The sequence below is a fragment of the Entelurus aequoreus genome, linkage group LG03 (genome assembly GCF_033978785.1).
Source record: "Entelurus aequoreus isolate RoL-2023_Sb linkage group LG03, RoL_Eaeq_v1.1, whole genome shotgun sequence".
Lineage (NCBI taxonomy): Eukaryota > Metazoa > Chordata > Actinopteri > Syngnathiformes > Syngnathidae > Entelurus > Entelurus aequoreus.
This window is the reverse complement of record NC_084733.1, coordinates 24,116,873-24,135,230: the sequence shown is the minus strand read 5'-3', so window position 1 is coordinate 24,135,230 and position 18,358 is coordinate 24,116,873. Positions and strand designations below refer to the sequence as shown.

General features: G+C 39.6%; 1 protein-coding gene across 2 annotated transcripts in view; it reads right to left on the bottom strand.

Annotated features, from left to right (window-relative positions):
- The window catches only part of fancm (FA complementation group M), a 79,201-nt gene that overhangs the window by 4,415 nt on the left and 56,428 nt on the right, over positions 1–18,358 (bottom strand). For both annotated transcript variants that reach the window (XM_062041515.1, XM_062041513.1), the window contains exons 14-21: positions 11,685–13,089; positions 10,081–10,169; positions 7,543–7,608; positions 7,356–7,433; positions 7,056–7,221; positions 4,893–4,999; positions 4,445–4,809; positions 1,315–1,411 (exon numbers count right to left, since the gene is read on the bottom strand). In XM_062041515.1, coding sequence (XP_061897499.1) covers positions 1,315–1,411; positions 4,445–4,809; positions 4,893–4,999; positions 7,056–7,221; positions 7,356–7,433; positions 7,543–7,608; positions 10,081–10,169; positions 11,685–13,089 — 2,373 coding nt within the window. The remainder of the gene's footprint in view (positions 1–1,314; positions 1,412–4,444; positions 4,810–4,892; positions 5,000–7,055; positions 7,222–7,355; positions 7,434–7,542; positions 7,609–10,080; positions 10,170–11,684; positions 13,090–18,358) is intronic.

Below are 18,358 nucleotides of genomic sequence, written 5' to 3'. Positions count from 1 at the left end.
TATGGCTCTACAAATTGTCAAACCCCTAACACCTGATTGGTTACCCAGCACTTCCACTTGCAATTATTGGACAAGATTTGTTTTAGCCCCGCCCTCTTACTTTGACAACAGAGTTTGACAGGGAATAATAGGCCAAATAGGACAGAATTTAGAAAAAAATAAAAATAAAAATCTATTTTTTATATAAATAATTATTTAAATGTGAAATTCATTAATTAAATCATTATTTCATGTGATAATTAAATACATCATAAATTAAGTTGTAAAATAATTTAATCAATAATAAATTACATTGTGAAATAATTGAATAATCAAATAATTCAATCAATAATAAATTAAATTGTGAAATAATTAGTAAAATCATAAAATAGTGATTTTTGATTCAAAACAATTTATTGATTAAATAGTTAAATGTATTTTTTACATTAAATAAATTAATGACACATTTACCATTTAACTGCAAAACAACACATTTCATTATTTAAATATGCATTTATTTATTTGATTGTGTCCCAATTGGCCCGTCATACTAATGTCATACAATTCGGGGGACAATAAGGGGGAAATTTGATGATAGCCATAGAATTAGTAACATAACTTTTATTGATACACCATAATATTAGCATAGCAACAAAAGTGGCAAACAAAGATAAAGGCATCATAACATTAATGGAGAAAAAAGACTAACCAGTCAGACAATAGTGTTTACTTGCATGTCTGTCACACGACATCAAATGGTGACTCGCCATTGTATTATTTCTTGTTTATATTGCTGAACTGTTTGCTCACTTCTTTTTACACGTGTAAAACAAGAACAACACAACTTACAGCATTATAAAAACTACTTTGGTTATTGTCATTGTGTCAAACTTATTTTAGTTATGGCTGCCCTCACAAAGTGAAACCAAATAAATGTATAATCGCCTCAGGTATTATTAATTAAACAATTGGCCGTTTGTTTGATTATTATCAATATTTACCAACAAACTGATGGAATCAGAAGTCAAGAAGACAAGCAGATATTAAAGCTTAACTTGGATGGATGTAAGTTTTTGCATCAAATAATATTGAAATGCATGTGATACCATTTTTCTGTCAATATTGAAAAACATTTAGCAAGAAAGATGATAACTGACGCATATCATTTCCAGGCATTAAATAATGCTTTAAGTTTGACACCTAAAGCTTGGCTAAATTTTAATTAAAAACTGTACACATCATAAAGGTTTAATGGTAGCAACAGTTTGACTTTGGAACAGATTATTTATATTTTCATTATTTTCTATAGGAATGTTTTATATTAGTATAATTTACCTGATGTTGTTTGGTGGATGTCACTTGTGACTCTGATGGTGTGTCAAAGTCCAACTGGTCAGACAGCAGATGTTGATTTTCTATCCTCTGGCGACACCTGCAGGAGAGTATGGAAGAGTATTCAATTAACTTACCATGTTTTTGGGCTGTGGGAGGAAACCCATGCAAGGAGGTCCAAGCAGGATTTGAACCCAGTAGCAACAGGAGGTGTGTGGCTGTTCCGCCATGTTTGTTGCTGTTGTTACCTCAACCAATGCTGGCATAAAAATTAGATATCGGATCATATGTTTCTCTGCCAACAAAATATCAGACAGGATATTGCCTGGATTTAGCCCAAATGAATGGATAATGGCGCACAAGTGATGACCTCATCAAACTGCATCACGCTCCACAGCTAGCAAAAAGCTTGCTAGCTCAGTAGGTCGGCGGTCCCATTGTTTTTGTTCTGTTATGAATACCCTATTTTCCTGACTATTAGTCATTAATTTTTTCCTACGCTTCGAACCCTGCAGCTTATAACAACTAATTTATGTGTTTTTCTTCGCTAACGGCCTTTATGTTTTTATTCAACAAAAAGTTTTTATAAAGCACCCACAGAGACACTGAAAATGTGTGTTATTGTTTGTGCTATGGTGCCATCTTTTGGATGAGTTTTCTCACTGTGGGTGCTGCGGGTTGAACGTCTACACTACGATATTTCCTTTTGTTTGGTGCCTTCAACCGGAAGTACAAGTGTCGTTCCATCTACTAGTCGTCGTTTCTTCATTTATCACTCTAAGCAACGTTTGCCAGTTTTACAATACAACTAAAACAATTCATACCTGCTAAACAGTCACATGTTTGATAGTAGTGTTATGCATATTTGAACGTGCTATTTTAATGTAATTAAGCTAGTGTTGTTATCATTAATTAATATGATAACACGTTTACAAGTGTCTGTCATTTCACAACGTATATATCTGCATCCCGTGCGGCTAATACCGTATTTTCCGTACTATAAGGCGCACCTAAAAACCTCCAATTTTGTCAAAAGCTGACAGTGCGCCTTATAATCCGGTGCGCCTTATATATTGTATGAACCAATATTGAGGCACAACAAACCTTAACTTCATTTTCATAAAGTTTAGATCTCGCAACTACAGTAAGCAGCCGCCAACTTCTTTTTCCCCCGTAGAAGAAGCCGCCCCCGTAGAAGAAGAAGAAGCGCGCGGTGCATGCTGGGATATATGACTGCGCGAGGCGTGCCGTTTTGATTTCCATTTGTTTGTTTATGTAAAGACCCCAAAATGGCTCCTATTAAGAGACACGCTTACGACGCAGAGTTTAAACTTAAGACGATCAGTCACGCAGTAGAACACGGGAATAGAGCAGCAGCGACACTGACTCGATTAATGACAACTTCGACGAGACGGATACCGATACCGCATGTTGGATGCCGTATCCGCCCAACTGTTTAATTCGGACATTGAAGAAGAAGAATTCGAGGGATTCGTGGATGAGGAATAACTTCATAAAGTGAGCTTTACATGTTTATTTTGTGTGTTGTGTTGTGTGACATTAACGTTTGAGCAACGTGGAGTTATTGATATATTGTTATTGCTCTGCACTATTTCGAGTGTTACTATATTGCATACTTGCCAACCCTCTCGTTTTTAGCGGGAGAATCCCGATATTCAGCGCCTCTCCCGACAACCTCCCGACAGAGATTTTCTCCCGACAAACTCCCGGTATTCAGCCGGAGCTGGAGGCCACGCCCCCCCAAAAAAAAGTCTGCCGCAGCTGCGATTGGACCTGACCAGCCTCCGGGTACAAGTACTGGAGTACCAATTGCTTGCCAGGGAAGATCTTCCCCAGGAAGCAAGGATTGACCGGTTTTGGGCCATGCTAGGGAGAGATGGAAGATTCCACACTCTCGTGCATTTGATGAAAGCACTTTTGTGCGTGCCACACAGCAATGCATCATCAGAGAGGGTGTTCAGCATGGTTAGAAAAATAGTGACAGAGAATAGAAAGAGGATGGACAATTCAACCCTTAACAAAGCATTGTACTTTCAAGTACAACAATGAGTAGATGAGTGTTGTGTGTGTATATGTGTAAATAAATGAACACTAAAATTCAAGTATTTCTTTTATTTATATATATATTAAAAAAATATATATATATATAGCTAGAATTCACTGAAAGTCAAGTATTTATTTATTTATATATATATATATATATATATATATATATATATATATATATATATATATATATATATATATATATATATATATATATATATATATGAAATACTTGAGTTGGTGAATTCTAGCTGTAAATATACTCTCCTCTTAACAACGCCCCAACCACGACAGCAACCACGCCCCCTAACCCCCCCCCCCCCCCCACCTCCCGATATTGGAGGTCTCAAGGTTGGCAAGTATGCTATATTGTGATTGCACTAACGTTTGATTTACCGTAACAGTATCACTGTTTTTTACGTGTTTATTGAATCAGGGAAAAGTTCCCCTCCACTATGTGATATAAATGTTGCACTACTGTTATACCTTGCTGTTGTTAAAAGATAAACAAAACACCACGTCACTGACTTTACCTCTGGGAAAATAATAAAACAGCTGTTTATTCATTTTGGGAGTGAACAGAGTTGTCAGAACGCTGGTTTGTAATCTATTAATAAAGTATGACTGACCCATCTGACTGTTTTGTTGACATTCCCTTTAGCGCAGCTCCATCTAATGGATGCATAGGTGCGCCTTATAATCCGGTGCGCCTTATATATGAACAAAGTTTTGAAATATGCCATTAATTGAAGGTGCGCCTTATAATCCGGTGCGCCGTATAGTGCGGAAAATACGGTACATGAAAAAAAAAATTTCTTCTAAAATGTTGTGGGTGTGGCTTATATACCGGTGTGCTCTACAGTCTGTAAAATATGGTAATTGTTCTATTTCTACCATGTTTGTATTATGATTGCACCGATTTATCGCAAATTGTGATGCCATTTTTGTTTACAAATAAAGTATGTGGAAAAAAAGTATTTAAAAAGTAGGTCTGCGTTCTGGAATTGATACCAATTGGTATCGGAACAGTATCAGTAATAAAGCCTATATCAACATCTATAGTTACCTCTCATCTTGCTGTTCTCGAATCAACGACACCTTTGAAGAGGACTTCTGCTCCCGTTTAAGTTTGACGCCAGCCTGTGGGGGGGCGGAGGCATTCTCCTCTTCCTCCTCACTGGAATCTGCCAGGCGGAGAACTCGGCCACATTTGCCCCTCAGCCCAGGGGGACATGGCGCTGAGCCGCTCGCCCTGGCCTTGTGCAGGAAGACGCGCCGCCGTGTGGCATACTGCCTCTTCCCGTCCACGTACGAGTCCTCCGGCATGAGTTCAACAGCTTCCTCTTGGGCCTCATCCTCAAAGCTCTCCTCCTCCGCCTCGCTGCCAACCACAAAACTGTCTTCTGCGTATGTCTCGTCCACCTCGGGCACCTGCAGGCCAAGAGAGCAGAACAAAGAAATGCGTCTGTCTCTTTAAAACCTGACGTTGACGATTGGGCGCGTTTGAAGTCTACCTGTGAGAAGACGTCTGCGTTGTAATGCTTTCTGTGGGACATTTTGAACCTGCCCGTGACGACAGGACTTCTCACAGACTTCAAGTATATTCCTTGCATCTCTGAGTCTGACGGCGGACAAGCAGACAGGAACATCAGAGTGGATAAAGGACAAAATTATTGCGACCAAGACATTTTGAAGAACTCCATGCTTTGCTGAGTTGCATAAAGTGATAATTGGATGACTGGTGTGGATGAAGCCCATCAAGAACATATAGCGGTGGTTTACTAATTCAAAACAGTGAGGAAGGAAACTGAGAAAGCCAAGCAGCAGTGAACGCATCAGTTTGATTGCTAACAAACAATGGAGAAAAATGAGAGCACATTTTTATAGGCATGGGTACCGAATTTGGTACAGATTCACGTAAAATCAAACGATACCATATTTCGATAACTTTGTCACGCGTGACGTCACATCCGGTTGCAGACACGGCACCAGATTAACTACGGCACTGGCAAACAGGCATATTCATAACCAAATGCCAACAAGTCAAGCATGCCTGATAGAAAGTGCTCAAAAGTAAGGCTTCACGTACCACTAGCTGGAACCCACGTACCGCATTTTGAGAATCACTGCTCTAAAAGTAGTACTATTCACACTACAGGCCTAATTTACTAAAGGTTTGTGTGAACTAAAGCACGTGCAAACCTAATAGCACACGCAAAGCTGATCTACTAAACGTGTGCAAAGTGGATTGCGTCTGTTAAGAGAGCAGAATAAGGCGTGCGATCCATTTTACGTATCTGTCTTCATGAATATGCAAAATATATGCTATTCTTAAAAATGCCCACATTACTGGTGGGAGAAGATGCAAATATGGTTATTTAGCACACGCAATGTGATTTATAAACACACATCATTGTTATGCGAGCACTATTTAGCATTTAGTGTCCTGGGCATGACGTTAAAGTGCATCCGGCAGTGGAAGCTCCTCTAGGGGGTTTTGGGGCACTAGGAGGTTAACCCCTTAAACTACTGTTACCCCAGGTGGCCCTTGGCAAAGGCCTAGTACCTGACTGCCCCCTAGCCAGAGATACGGTGAAGACCTCAACGGCGGAGCAGGCGGAAGACGGTAGATTTAAGAACTACCACAACGGCTGCGATGGCAGAAGAAGGCTGCAGCAGAAAAGGGTCCCCAGTCGTCTTAAACTCCATGCCACTAGACCCTGACCCGATTCTGTTAAGGATCGTGTGGTGACTGTCTGTGCACCAGTCTCCCCACGTAAAACAAAGTCACGCACAGGCATCCTCCATTAAGGGATATACCCCTATCAAGAGGATCGTCATACTCGTTCGAGTGGCCGCCGATGATGATTTAGCATTTAATTTAGCGCGTGTTAGAAGGACGTGCAAACTGACAGTTCCACACACGGCTGCAGGATCAGGGCTTGCGCTGCACAGACAGATGATGGACAGGCAAGAATCCGCCGTCCTACGTGTGTGGGTCAATATTTAGGATGGTCAGTGATAAAAAAAAAAATTAGACATATTGTCTATTCAGCAACATCATTTTATAATTATATAGCTGTTAGAAGACTTAAGGGACTGATTAAAACAAATTCAATGTATGCGTTTTTGTGTCATTTAGTGTTTTTTTATGACAGTCTTTTCCTCATAGAAATTACAATATTTTTTAAAAGAAAAAAACTATTAAGCATGCATTTTTTTTGCATCTTGAATGGAGTAAGTGCAGCCTTTCTCCAATGAGCGCACCTTCGGCGGAGAAAAAATAAAAATAAAAAGTGGTTTCATTGTAGATGCACTGCTTCTAAAATGCCCAGAAAAAGTGGTAGATGTCTCCTGCTTTGCATTTGAAAACATAGCAAAACTCCACAGGTAGGAGCAAGATCACATCAATGTGTAGTAAATGAGAGTGTGTCTGTGGTGATGCCCCATATAGTACACGCAAAATCCTCATTTAAATAAGCGGGTTTGCACCAATTTACAATTGCACACAGTGTCAATAAATCGCACGCAACACGCCCACTAACAGTACACACTATTTTATAGATTGCAAACGCTGTTTAGGGCGTGTTCTTTGGATCTTAGTAAATCCGGTTTTATTTGTACGTTTCCCAGGACCGGTACTTAAAAAAAATCAGTGTATGTTTGTGGTGCTCTACCGTTAAGTCCCTGGGAAAGGTGTGTGTTGTCCACCACGAAGCCTTCCAGAGAGTGATTCTGATCTTCTCCATCCTCTTCATCAGATGACAGGTCCACTCCCTCCTCGCCCTCAGACAGCACCGCTTCCTCGTCCAGAAACTGACATCCCTTTCGGCCTTTGTTGCGCTGGGGAGCAACAAATGCAGGTCGGAAAAATGTCACGAGTGACGTAAGTGACATTTATGGAGGAAAAAGGTGACATTGTCAGATAAGCTTATTAAATGGCATTTATGGTTTTTTTATGTGACGGTGAGTCACACCTTGGTGTCCTTCAACTGTCTTCGTGTGACTACAGACTCAGTCTGGAAATCATCATCGTCACCTTCTGTTTCTTTAGACTGGAGGGAGGAGAAAAAAGAAAGGCGGAGGTACTGTTGTCATAGTGTGCATGATGCGAATGCATTGACATAGTATCAGTCATGTCACGTTTAATAAAGATAATGTCACCATAGTAAACGTAGTCACACATTTCCTACGCACAAGCGGCGAGTCCATGTCAGCGAAGACTTTGGACTAGAGGAGGAAAAAACATGCGTTAGAGCACTACAACAAACCATGGCCCGGTCAACCTTGTTACTATGGAGTATTTCAGAACATACTAGTGCTTCTTGTGGAGGATTCGCCAGACATGCTGGTTGTTGAAAGTACTAATGACAAGAGGCTGCACTCTCTGAACCTGATTATGTGTGTGTTTGCATATAATACTATTTATGTCTCAAAAAAATTTAAACACATTCAAATCGCGATTTGTATTTATTCAGATTCAGATTTTTCGAGAATCGATTTTGAAAAAATGTTAGATAATTTTTTGTATTTTTTAAGAATAGTTATTTGAATTAAAACATTAAACAACTTTTATTGATATTAATACATATACTGTAGCTTTTATAACATTTTTTATATTCCTTTTTTTAGTATTTTATTTAATAAGTATTGCATTTGTATGCCTTCTCAATTGCTTTGTAAATTTCTATTTTAAGTATTGTTGGGATTGGGTTGGAGTTGCTCCATTTTCTTTTGTTAGATTAAGTAACATTGTGTAATTTTTGTAACGACAATTTTGAGAATATATTTTTAAAAGATAATTTTAGTATAACGTCAGCAGCCAAGAAAATATTTTGTAACCGGCAACATTATAATTTATATACCACTTAATATAGTGCTAGAATCGTGTTGAATCGAGAATCGATTCTGCATGGAATCGTCAACCCAAGAATCGAAATCGAATCGTGAGGTGCCTAAAGATATGATAATAGATGTGGTGTTGGAGTTGTCCAACTGTTTTGTGGCCTGGGACAGGTTAGCGAGCTCGGGGGTCAGTTAACCTAGTCTCACGAGATCTAGCTTCTCTTTAAATGTCCTTATTGAGAATGGCCTTGCGAGTTTATGTCCAACCTAATTAACGTTTTGCTCTCCTTCGGCCATTGTGGCTTAAAAAAGCGAGTACATATCAGATTTCTCTGCTAGCCGGGTATGGCTCTGGTGCTGTTTGTCTTACAACTTGTGGTTGGATACTCAGGCCATGTCCACATGAAAACACATATCCAAGGTTAAAACGATCTCCATCCACACAAGTGTGGTTTCAAAACTGTCTATGTCTACACACAAACTGTCATGCACATTTTGTCCAATCAGAAGCCTGAAAAAGCAGCAACAGCTGACTTGGTGGCATTACACCTTTGTTATTATGTTTATTTTGATATACTAGACTGTCTGTCTGTGTTGGCCCTGCGATGAGGTGGCGACTTGTCCAGGGTGTACCCCGCCTTCCGCCCGATTGTAGCTGAGATAGGCTCCAGCGCCCCCCGCGACCCCGAAGGGAATAAGCGGTAGAAAATGGATGGATGGATAGACGTGTGCATTATCTTTAAAAACAGCCTGCACTTATACACAGAGCCCTGGGAACATTCGGAATCTTTTTTTTAGCATTTAAAGCGCGCGCGCATGCCTGTGCTGCTTTTAACATTTTTACTTAGCAACATGGTGAAATATTACATGTTAAGTGAAGTGTACATTATTTGTAAAATCAGCACGCACTAGCGAGCCAGCCAAACAAACCCTTTTGCATGTTTAAGTGCCTAAAGCGCATGGACCCGTGTGTGCTGCTGCAAAACTCTTGTGGAATTTTTAAAGCATTTAATGATCGATACATGTGTATACATTGTTTTAACATCAGTACACACTAACAAGGAGGACGCTATATCATGTTTTTTTTTAGTTGCTCGTCACTTTTTGCGCCAGCTCGATCTACACAAATGGAAGCAACATATGTAAGTTAACTTCCTAGTCTATCGTTAAATAAGGACTAAAAACATGAGCTAAAGTTGCATCTTTCTTATGACACAAAGCAAAAAGTCTTGCTTTTCAAAGTTGTTCCATCAGGTGATGGTTCGAAAGCAATCATAACCAAAACAGCTGACTGTCATTGTTGCAAAGTCCATTTGGTTGTCTTTTTTTATTAATGTTGAGTGAAAATGGATATGCACATTTACGTTCAAACATACAGTAAATCATCTTATAGTGTGTTTAAAGGCAGCAAGGCAGTGCTATTGAGCTTTAGAAATGACAGCACACGACCGTGACGTCATAAAATGAGGACAAGACTCCGTTTGAGCAGTGTGCACGCATACACTGAGTGGAGAGTTTTGGAACTCTACACTTTGGCCAAAGTCTGCGTTTTTAAGGACAAAAGTATGTGTTTGCGTGTGAACAAGAGGCCTAAACGCAGAGATTAGTATGCGTTTATTAAGTATCCCTGTTCGTGTGGACATGGCCTCACTTGTGAGTCTATAAATATATATATATATATATATATACACCCACACACACACTACAATAACTACAATGATTGCATACCCCATACTATACATATTGTATGTATACAATGACTACATAATGAGTTCAGCACTTATTTGCACATCCATTACTATAAAAACAAAGGCAATCAAGCTTGACTGAAGGAAGCATCTACGTGTGTTCTCTCACCGTCTCGGGAGAAGACAAAGGGTTGACCTTGTTCACATGTCTTCTCTTATGAATGATGACTTCATCATCGCTGTCGGTGTGGCATTCAGCTAAAACAGAAAAGCGAGTAGATTAAACCCGACAATTACGCTTACACAAGTTTTAATTATTTATTTAAAATAATGAATATCAATTTCGTATGTATTTTTTATCCATGCAAACAAATTTGAAACAATATTATATTCTTTAAATTTACTGACCCATTTTTAGAAATCTACATTTTAAGACAAAAAAATGGCAACATTCATCAGTTTTTGTTAAATAATGTCAACATAAGTAAAATAATAACTGCAATAGTTTTATAATTTCATCAATCTCCTAAAATCAGTCCGTAAACTTTTTTTTGTAGTTTACGAGCTTGCCAACAATCTTTTTTCCCTAGTGTGTGTGAGTTACAGGGAGAAATTCTGACTCACTTGAGTTTTAGCAAAAAATAAATAAATTATATATATATATACGTATATAAATATATATATATATATATATATATATATATATATATATATATATATATATATATATATATATATATATATATATATATATATATATATACACACACATAAAAAATATATATGTACGTATACATATATGTGTATACACTGTGTATAGTGTCTTATAATCAGGTCAATATGGTATTAATACAGTGGAACCTCCATTAACGAACCACTCGTTGTACAAACTTTTAAATTTACGATCCACAGCCCAAATGAAAATATGCTTTGGTGTACAAACCTTGTCTCAGTATACGAACGTTTCATCCACCTATTGTGTGCCCGGCAGCATATCCATTGCGGGCGGGCTGATCGATCTCCGGTGCTTATTCAGTCAGCACAACAGTGCTGTCGTTAGCTACTGTGTTATTTTGTGTGCATTTTAAGTGTTTTTAGCCTATATTTTTACAGTTTTTCTAACTCAATATAAGTCTAAAGTCAGCAATGGACATTTAATGTTTAACATTCAGGAAGTATCCGCAGCTTTGTTAACACTGGCAACCTCTGTCTCTTCCAATACAAGTTTACAGACAAGGTAAAGTGGATTTTAATTTTTTATTCCTAATCATAATAGCGGCCAGGCTGTTAAAGTTAAGGAGTATTGATTTCAAACTGTGAGTGCACCACAGTGCTAGTGATAGTGTGTGTGTGTGTGTGTGTGTACGTGTGCGTGTGGGCAGGGCGGCTGCAAAAGTGGACAGTTTAGCTACTTCTTGTTTAGGCTTTGTTATTAAATATAAAGTTGATTCATCAGCTCCTTGTTATGTTTGTTTGATATACAGTACTGTATAGCGCTTTACAGTATGTTATGTTCAAAGTGTACAAACAATTACTAAAATATAGACCTTTTGTCGAGGCTGGAACCAATTATTCATGTTTACATTGTTTTTTATGGAGAAATGTGCTTAAATATCAGAAGCAATTAAATCTATGTTCCACTGTAATGTTATTGAAATATATATTTTATTTAAAAAGGAATCTCCAAATAAAAGTGCGTGTAACTCCCTGCAGTTGAGCAAATAACCCCCCCGGATACTGTATGAGGAAATACAGGAAGTAACTTTTCTTCACCTGGATGAAGGTGGGAATGAGACGCTGTTGCACTCCGTGACTCATTTGCAGTGTCTTCTGGTCGGCTCCGTTTCAGACTACTGAGTGATAGGCGAAAAGCACGAGGACTGGTAAGCGCGGCCCCCGGAGACAGTAGCGCGCCCATCTTGGACGTCATCGGCAATGTCTTGTCTCTCTCCCTTCGCCCCCGGGGCATCTGAGTTGTGGAGAACTCGGAGCAGGAAGGTGCGGCGGGTCTGTGGTCTGAGTTAGCAGCTTCCTGCTTCTGAGGCGGAAGGACGTTGGTGTTTAATGAGGCGACAACAGCATCGCCTTCCTCCTCTGAGTCCTCCAGGGAATAGCCGAGGTCAAAATTGATGGCAAAGTCCAAGCTGGGCGACTCAACACTTCCCGAGCTACTCCTAATCGGCTTTGTTGATGAAATGTCTGTTGCGTTATAAAGTGGTTGATTCAACCTTACGTCACATGCTTCTAAGAGAGCTTGCATCTTTTTCGTGCTATTAGTGATGTTGTCCACGTTTGGGGAAGTCCTGGGCGTGTCGCCACTTTCGGGGGTTGGGATGTCCGGGATGGTCATCTGAAGGAAGGCGTCGTCGTCCCCAAACAAGTCCATGCTGTCGTCCATCTGTTCACAGTAAGCCAACTCCGGCTTGGCGTCCGCCTCTGTGACGTCATCCAAACAACTCGCTTTTTCAACACGCTCATGGATTGGAGCTTCTCCAACATCCTCCGTGAGGTCTTTCTGCCCGTGCATGATGCCCCCAGCCTTATTTGTCCCTTCGTCCTCAAAAACCTCATCCCACGTCGGGCTGTAGCCGTCTCTCTCGACCGGCTCCTGATAAGGTCGATCCTTAACCACATCCGCCTCGTCATCACTCACATCGTCATCCACATGCAAGGTAAAGCTGACCTGGAACGGCTGATGAGGATCGGGAATAAAAGGGGGCGTCCAATCGGCTATGATGGCGTCTAAATCTGCGAGAGGCGGCGGCGATCGGGACAGGAGCTCGGCCACGTCGGCCAGGATGACTTTCAGGCTCGCGTCTGATCCAGGGATGACTGAATACTTCGTTGGCGAAACCCAGTTAGGAAGGTAGAACATGGCCTGAAGTTCAACATCTTCTTTGCTCTCTTTATCGATCAGTAGGGGAATATTGTTTGAATTCACTGCCAGATTGTCGATGACGGGCTCGTTGATGTTTGCCTGAGGTGGACAAGCAACACTAGGCGTCAATTTATTCGATAAGGAATGGAATTCTTCCTCGTTGCGGCATTCCACACTAGACACCGATCTGACGACAGTTTCCGTGCAGGTGTTTGCACGTTTCTTTATCCTCTTTAAATGGCCTCCAGCACCAGCTTTATTTCGATAAGGAAGGAGCTCCTTCTCGTAAGCACAGTCCTCCTAAAGAGAAGTACATGAACATTGTGATTAACCTATGGACTTTTCAGCCTTTATCACTGCCTAGCTACACAGCAATATACCCAGGAAGTAGACTGAGTCAACATACAATATTACAGACAGATATTATTAAAAAGTGTTCCTTTACACAAGATGTTTGGATTACGTTGCCACTTCTGCCTTGTTATTGAAGCTCATTTCACATAGGTGCCAGATATCACACACATGCACACACGCACACACGCACACACACACACACACACACACACACACACACACACACACACACACACACACACACACACACACACACACACACACACACACACACACACACACACACACACACACACACACACACACACACACACACACAGTTGCTGCCAAAAAGCTGTTATGTCTGCGAGCTACACGACCTGGAAGTGATTTGTCAGGAGTGGCACCCTGCCTGGGCTAGCAGGGCGCCATCAAACCAGAAACCGGAGGGAGGAAGCTGCCTGCCACGAGGAAAAGGGGGAATGAAAGGTGGGCTGAGATAGGAGGGGTGTGGGTTATGCTCATGGAAAGTGTAATAAGACAAAAAGTGTTTGCAATTTTGCATGGAAACCTTCAGCACACCTGTTTTATCAACCAAACATTAGCTGCTAATAGTCAACCCAGCCTTACTTACTATTTGCAGTCCAATGAATACTCAAGGTAACCAAAATTTGAGGCGCATATGTGCGTGTTAGGGGTAGAATGGGTACCTTTTCACATTTGTACCAATTCCTGTGTAACTGGGAATCGATACTGGTACTCAACAGTCCCAATTGTCAGTACCTTGGGGTTAATAAATGTTAATTTATTTAATATTCCCAGTGAGCTAATAATGATAACTGTGTTGTCCAGTTGTTAGATCTTGATTTCTTATACTTCTGAGTCTCATTCGCAAGAATTATATATAGAGTAGCCCATGCATGCCGTTGCAATTCCACAACGTTAGACGGCTATATTGTTTAGACTACGGTGTGTTGCCGAGCCAGGAAGTAGTCTTTACCACTGAGCTTTGAGTGTGTTCTTTATTCAAATAATGAATTGCTTTAATTGAACAAAACGTACACAGCATCTAATGTTGCAAGCTACTTTGTTAAAAATGCATTTAAAGTACCTGTACACGGCACTTCATTACTACTTTACCTAAAGCAGCAATCCTTATACTGAGTATTTACTGTATATATGCCATTATTAACAAGTCAACACTTCTTTCTGTTTTATGGATCCTAGGTGTGATTTTAGAATCAAGGACTAGCTGGTTTGAGTGCCTTTTAAAATAGTTGGAACTTGATCCTTTAAGAAAGAAACCCAATACTCTAAGCTTTTTGCATTTAAGTCTCTGCAGCTAGTGAATTCTCTTGCATTTAAATGTACCTGCAACATTATTGTGTAATACAGTTTTGCAGAATAAATTATCTCAAATCTACAAATTATGTTTCTCCCATACTTTTTTGTTACGGTTTGGCTTTTCTTAAGGTCTCTGTGATCAGTTTTTAGATGGTTATATTAGAACTGATATGCCAAAGACAATCTGCGATGTACTGTACAAAACCAAAAACCAGTGAAGTTGGCATGTTGTGTAAATCGTAAATAAAAATAGAATACAATGATTTGCAAATCCTTTTCAACCTATATTCAATTGAATAGACTGCAAATAAAAGATATTTACGTTCGAACTGGTGAACTTTGTTATTTTTTGCAAATATTAGCTCATTTGGAATTTGATGCCTGCAACATGTTTGAAAAAAGCTGCCAAAAGTGGCAAAAAGACTGAGAAGGTTGAAGAATGCTAATCAAACACTTATTTGGAACATCCCACAGGTGAACAGGCTAATTGGGAACAGGTGGGTGTCATGATTGGCTATAAAAGCAGCTTCCATGAAATGCTCAGTCATTCACAAACAAGGATGGGGCGAGGGTCACCACTTTGTGAACAAATGTGTGAACAAATTGACGAACAGTTTAAGAACAACATTTCTCAACGAGCTATTGCAAGGAATTTAGGGATTTCACCATTTATGGTCCGTAATATCATTAAAAGGTTCAAAGAATCCGAAGAAATCCCAGCACGTAAGTGTAATAAATATTGAATGCCCGTGACCTTCAATCCCTCAGGCGGTACTGCATCAAAAACCGACATCAGTGTGTAAAGGATATCTCCACATGGGCTCAGGAATACTTCAGAAAACCACCGTCAGTAACTACAGTTTGTCGCTACATCTGTAAGTGCAAGTTAAAACTCTACTATGCAAAGCGAAAGCCATTTATCAACAACACCCAGAAACGCCGCCGGCTTCGCTGGGCCCGAGCTCATCTAAGATGGACTGATACAAAGTGGAAAAGTGTTCTGTGGTCTGACGAGTCCACATTTCAAATTGTTTTTGGAAACTGTGGATGTTGTGTTCAAAAGCCAGCATCTGTGATGGTATGGGGGTGTATAAGTGACCAAGGAATGGGTAACTTACACATCTGTGAAGGCACCATTAATGCTGAAAGGTACATACAGGTTTTGGTGCAACATATGTTGCCATCTAAGCAACATTATCATGGACACTCCTGCCTATTTCAGCAAGACAATGCCAAGCCACGTGTTACATCAACGTGGCTTCATAGTAAAAGAGTGCGGGTACTAGACTGGCCTGCCTGTAGTCCAGACCTGTCTCCCATTTCAAATGTGTGGCGCATTATGAAGCGTAAAATACGACAACAAAGACTGTTGAACAACTTAAGCTATACATCAAGCAAGAATGGGAAAGAATTCCACCTGAAAAGCTTAAAACATTGGTCTCCTTAGTTCCCAAACGTCTACTGAGTGTTGTTAAAAAGAAAGGCCATGTAACACAGTGGTACAAATGCCCTTGTGACAACTTTTTTGCAATGTGTTGCTGCCGTTAAATTCTAAGTTAATGATTAGTTGCAAAAAAAATATAAGTTTCTCAGTTCGAACATTAAATATCTTGTCTTTGCAGTCCATTAAATTGAATATAAGTTGAAAAGGATTTGCAAATCATTGTATTCTGTTTTTATTTAAAAATTACACAACGTGCCAACTTCACTGGTTTTGGGTTTTGTACATCGCACTAAGGATTTTAGGTCATATCGCCCATTTCTAGCCGACGTTGTTATGGATTGACGTATCCGATGGCCGGAGGCCATTGTTGCTTTTTCACTACATGTCAAAATCAAATCCAATAAAAAGTGCGTCTAGCGTATGGTGCCAATTTAACAATCGTCAAATAACCGGCTCTCAAAGGGAGAAGAGAACGGCTGGTATTTTAAATAGAAAGCTAAGTCATGCAGAACAATGATTGGAATGTCCAGCCTCCAGCATCTTACCACAACAAACTTTTTAAGCTCCTCCCATCAGCGCTGCAGTTGTATCGACTTTTTCCACACAAAAACACACAGGAAAACAAGTTTCTCTTTAAGAATGAGCAACCTTTTCTAACACCAACCATTTACAGTTCAACACATATTGGATGTAGTGGAGCACACCTTTACTGTTGAATTTGTGCCGTTTTATAAGACTTCTTAAATAATTCAAGTTGACATGAAGTAGATCTAATCGCCTATTCTCACCACTTGCATGTTTTGTGTACTGCAACATTCCATACTGTCAACTATAGACATCTCAAAACGTTTTGTTCCACACCTTCCTCCAACCGCCCAAAGTTAACACACACCTCAATTAGCATTTCAACACTAGTCAACAAGGGCAAACACTTCCCAAGATTGAGTGAGGTCTGTCACGCAACACATCGAAAGCATTCATTTGTGGTGTTTCTATTTGCTTCTCTCCAACTGACGTGAGCTCATGCTATGGCACGCAACAAAAAGAAAAGTATTGTATTTATTGGTAAAGTGTAAAGTTAAATCACTGAATTAACTCACTTTATTCACAAAACATTTGAGGATATCATCCGATTTTAACTAGTTTCCTATGTCAAAAGTTAATTTTTGTTGTCAATGTTGCCATCTCCTGCTCCCCTCATACCAGTAATGTATCTAGGTCATCACAGCGCGACCCAGATCCAGCTTCCTGGATTTATGTAATAGTTCTGAGAAGGATTACATAATCGCAGGCGAGAAGGCCCCGTGTGTTTGCCTTGCCTTGATTTTGTCCGCTTTTTCTCATTACAAAGACTAAAGTGACAGCAAACTATGGAAAACACAGCATGTGGGCTTCTTGGCTCAGCCAGACAGAAAATGTCTTTAACTGAGATGGGAAAACAGCCTCTGGAGGTTTTGGGGAAAATTAGGTAACAGTATCTGCGTCACTGGGGCTTAAAGAGAAAAATAAAGTTGGTGTTTTTTTATTTCCACTCTGATAAGAGCAATAGGTTAGAGGGTCTCTGCAAATTCATGTTATGCCTACAAAAGCAGTACACACAGGTGTGTGGAAAGCAAAATCATACTCACTAGGATTTTGCACGCTTTGTCAGAAAGTTGCAGCAAAAGTTGGAATGTTTTGCAGCCTGTTTTTGGTCAATAACAATGAATCATCTTGTGATTTTATGATTTTTTTTAATCAATGTTTTAAGTGTTCCTTTTAACCTTAACCATAAAAAGTGCAGAATTTCAACAAAAATTGGAAACAAACACTGTATTGATGTTTTACAATTTGTTTACCACACAGACTTCAAAGTTAAACACTAAATGGCAGTAAAAAGCAGATTCTCAAAGCTTGTTGTCAAATTATTGTACTGTTTTACCTATAACTGGTGTTCTGAATAACAGCAATAACTAGTAACGAGTAATCTAATAATTATTTGTATTTACGCTACGATGCCATTACCGATACGTTGATGTAGTTTTATGTCAACATGTAGGTGTCAGAAGCACGGCAAGTTCAATGCAGGAAATATCTTTTTACTAGTGAAAGCAACAACCAGCACCGCACCAAAATGAACTTGATATCAAGTAGAAGGATGCTACATCACAAAGCAAACAACAAACACTAATACACACACTACTACGACGTGGGAATAAGGATGGGAATTGATAAGATTTTCCAGAGTCTGATTCAACTTTGAATCCCGCTTACCGGTTCGGTTCTTTATTGATTGTCTTATCGATTCTCATATAGATGAAAGGATAGCAATCAAGTTGATTAGCATCAACTTTGTTTAGTTTACAAAAACATGATTATACAAACACAAGAATGAGGTCCCACAGCCACAATGTGATGTTTTCAAAATAACTATATTGTGAATGTGAGTGTGTATGGTTGTCTGTCTGT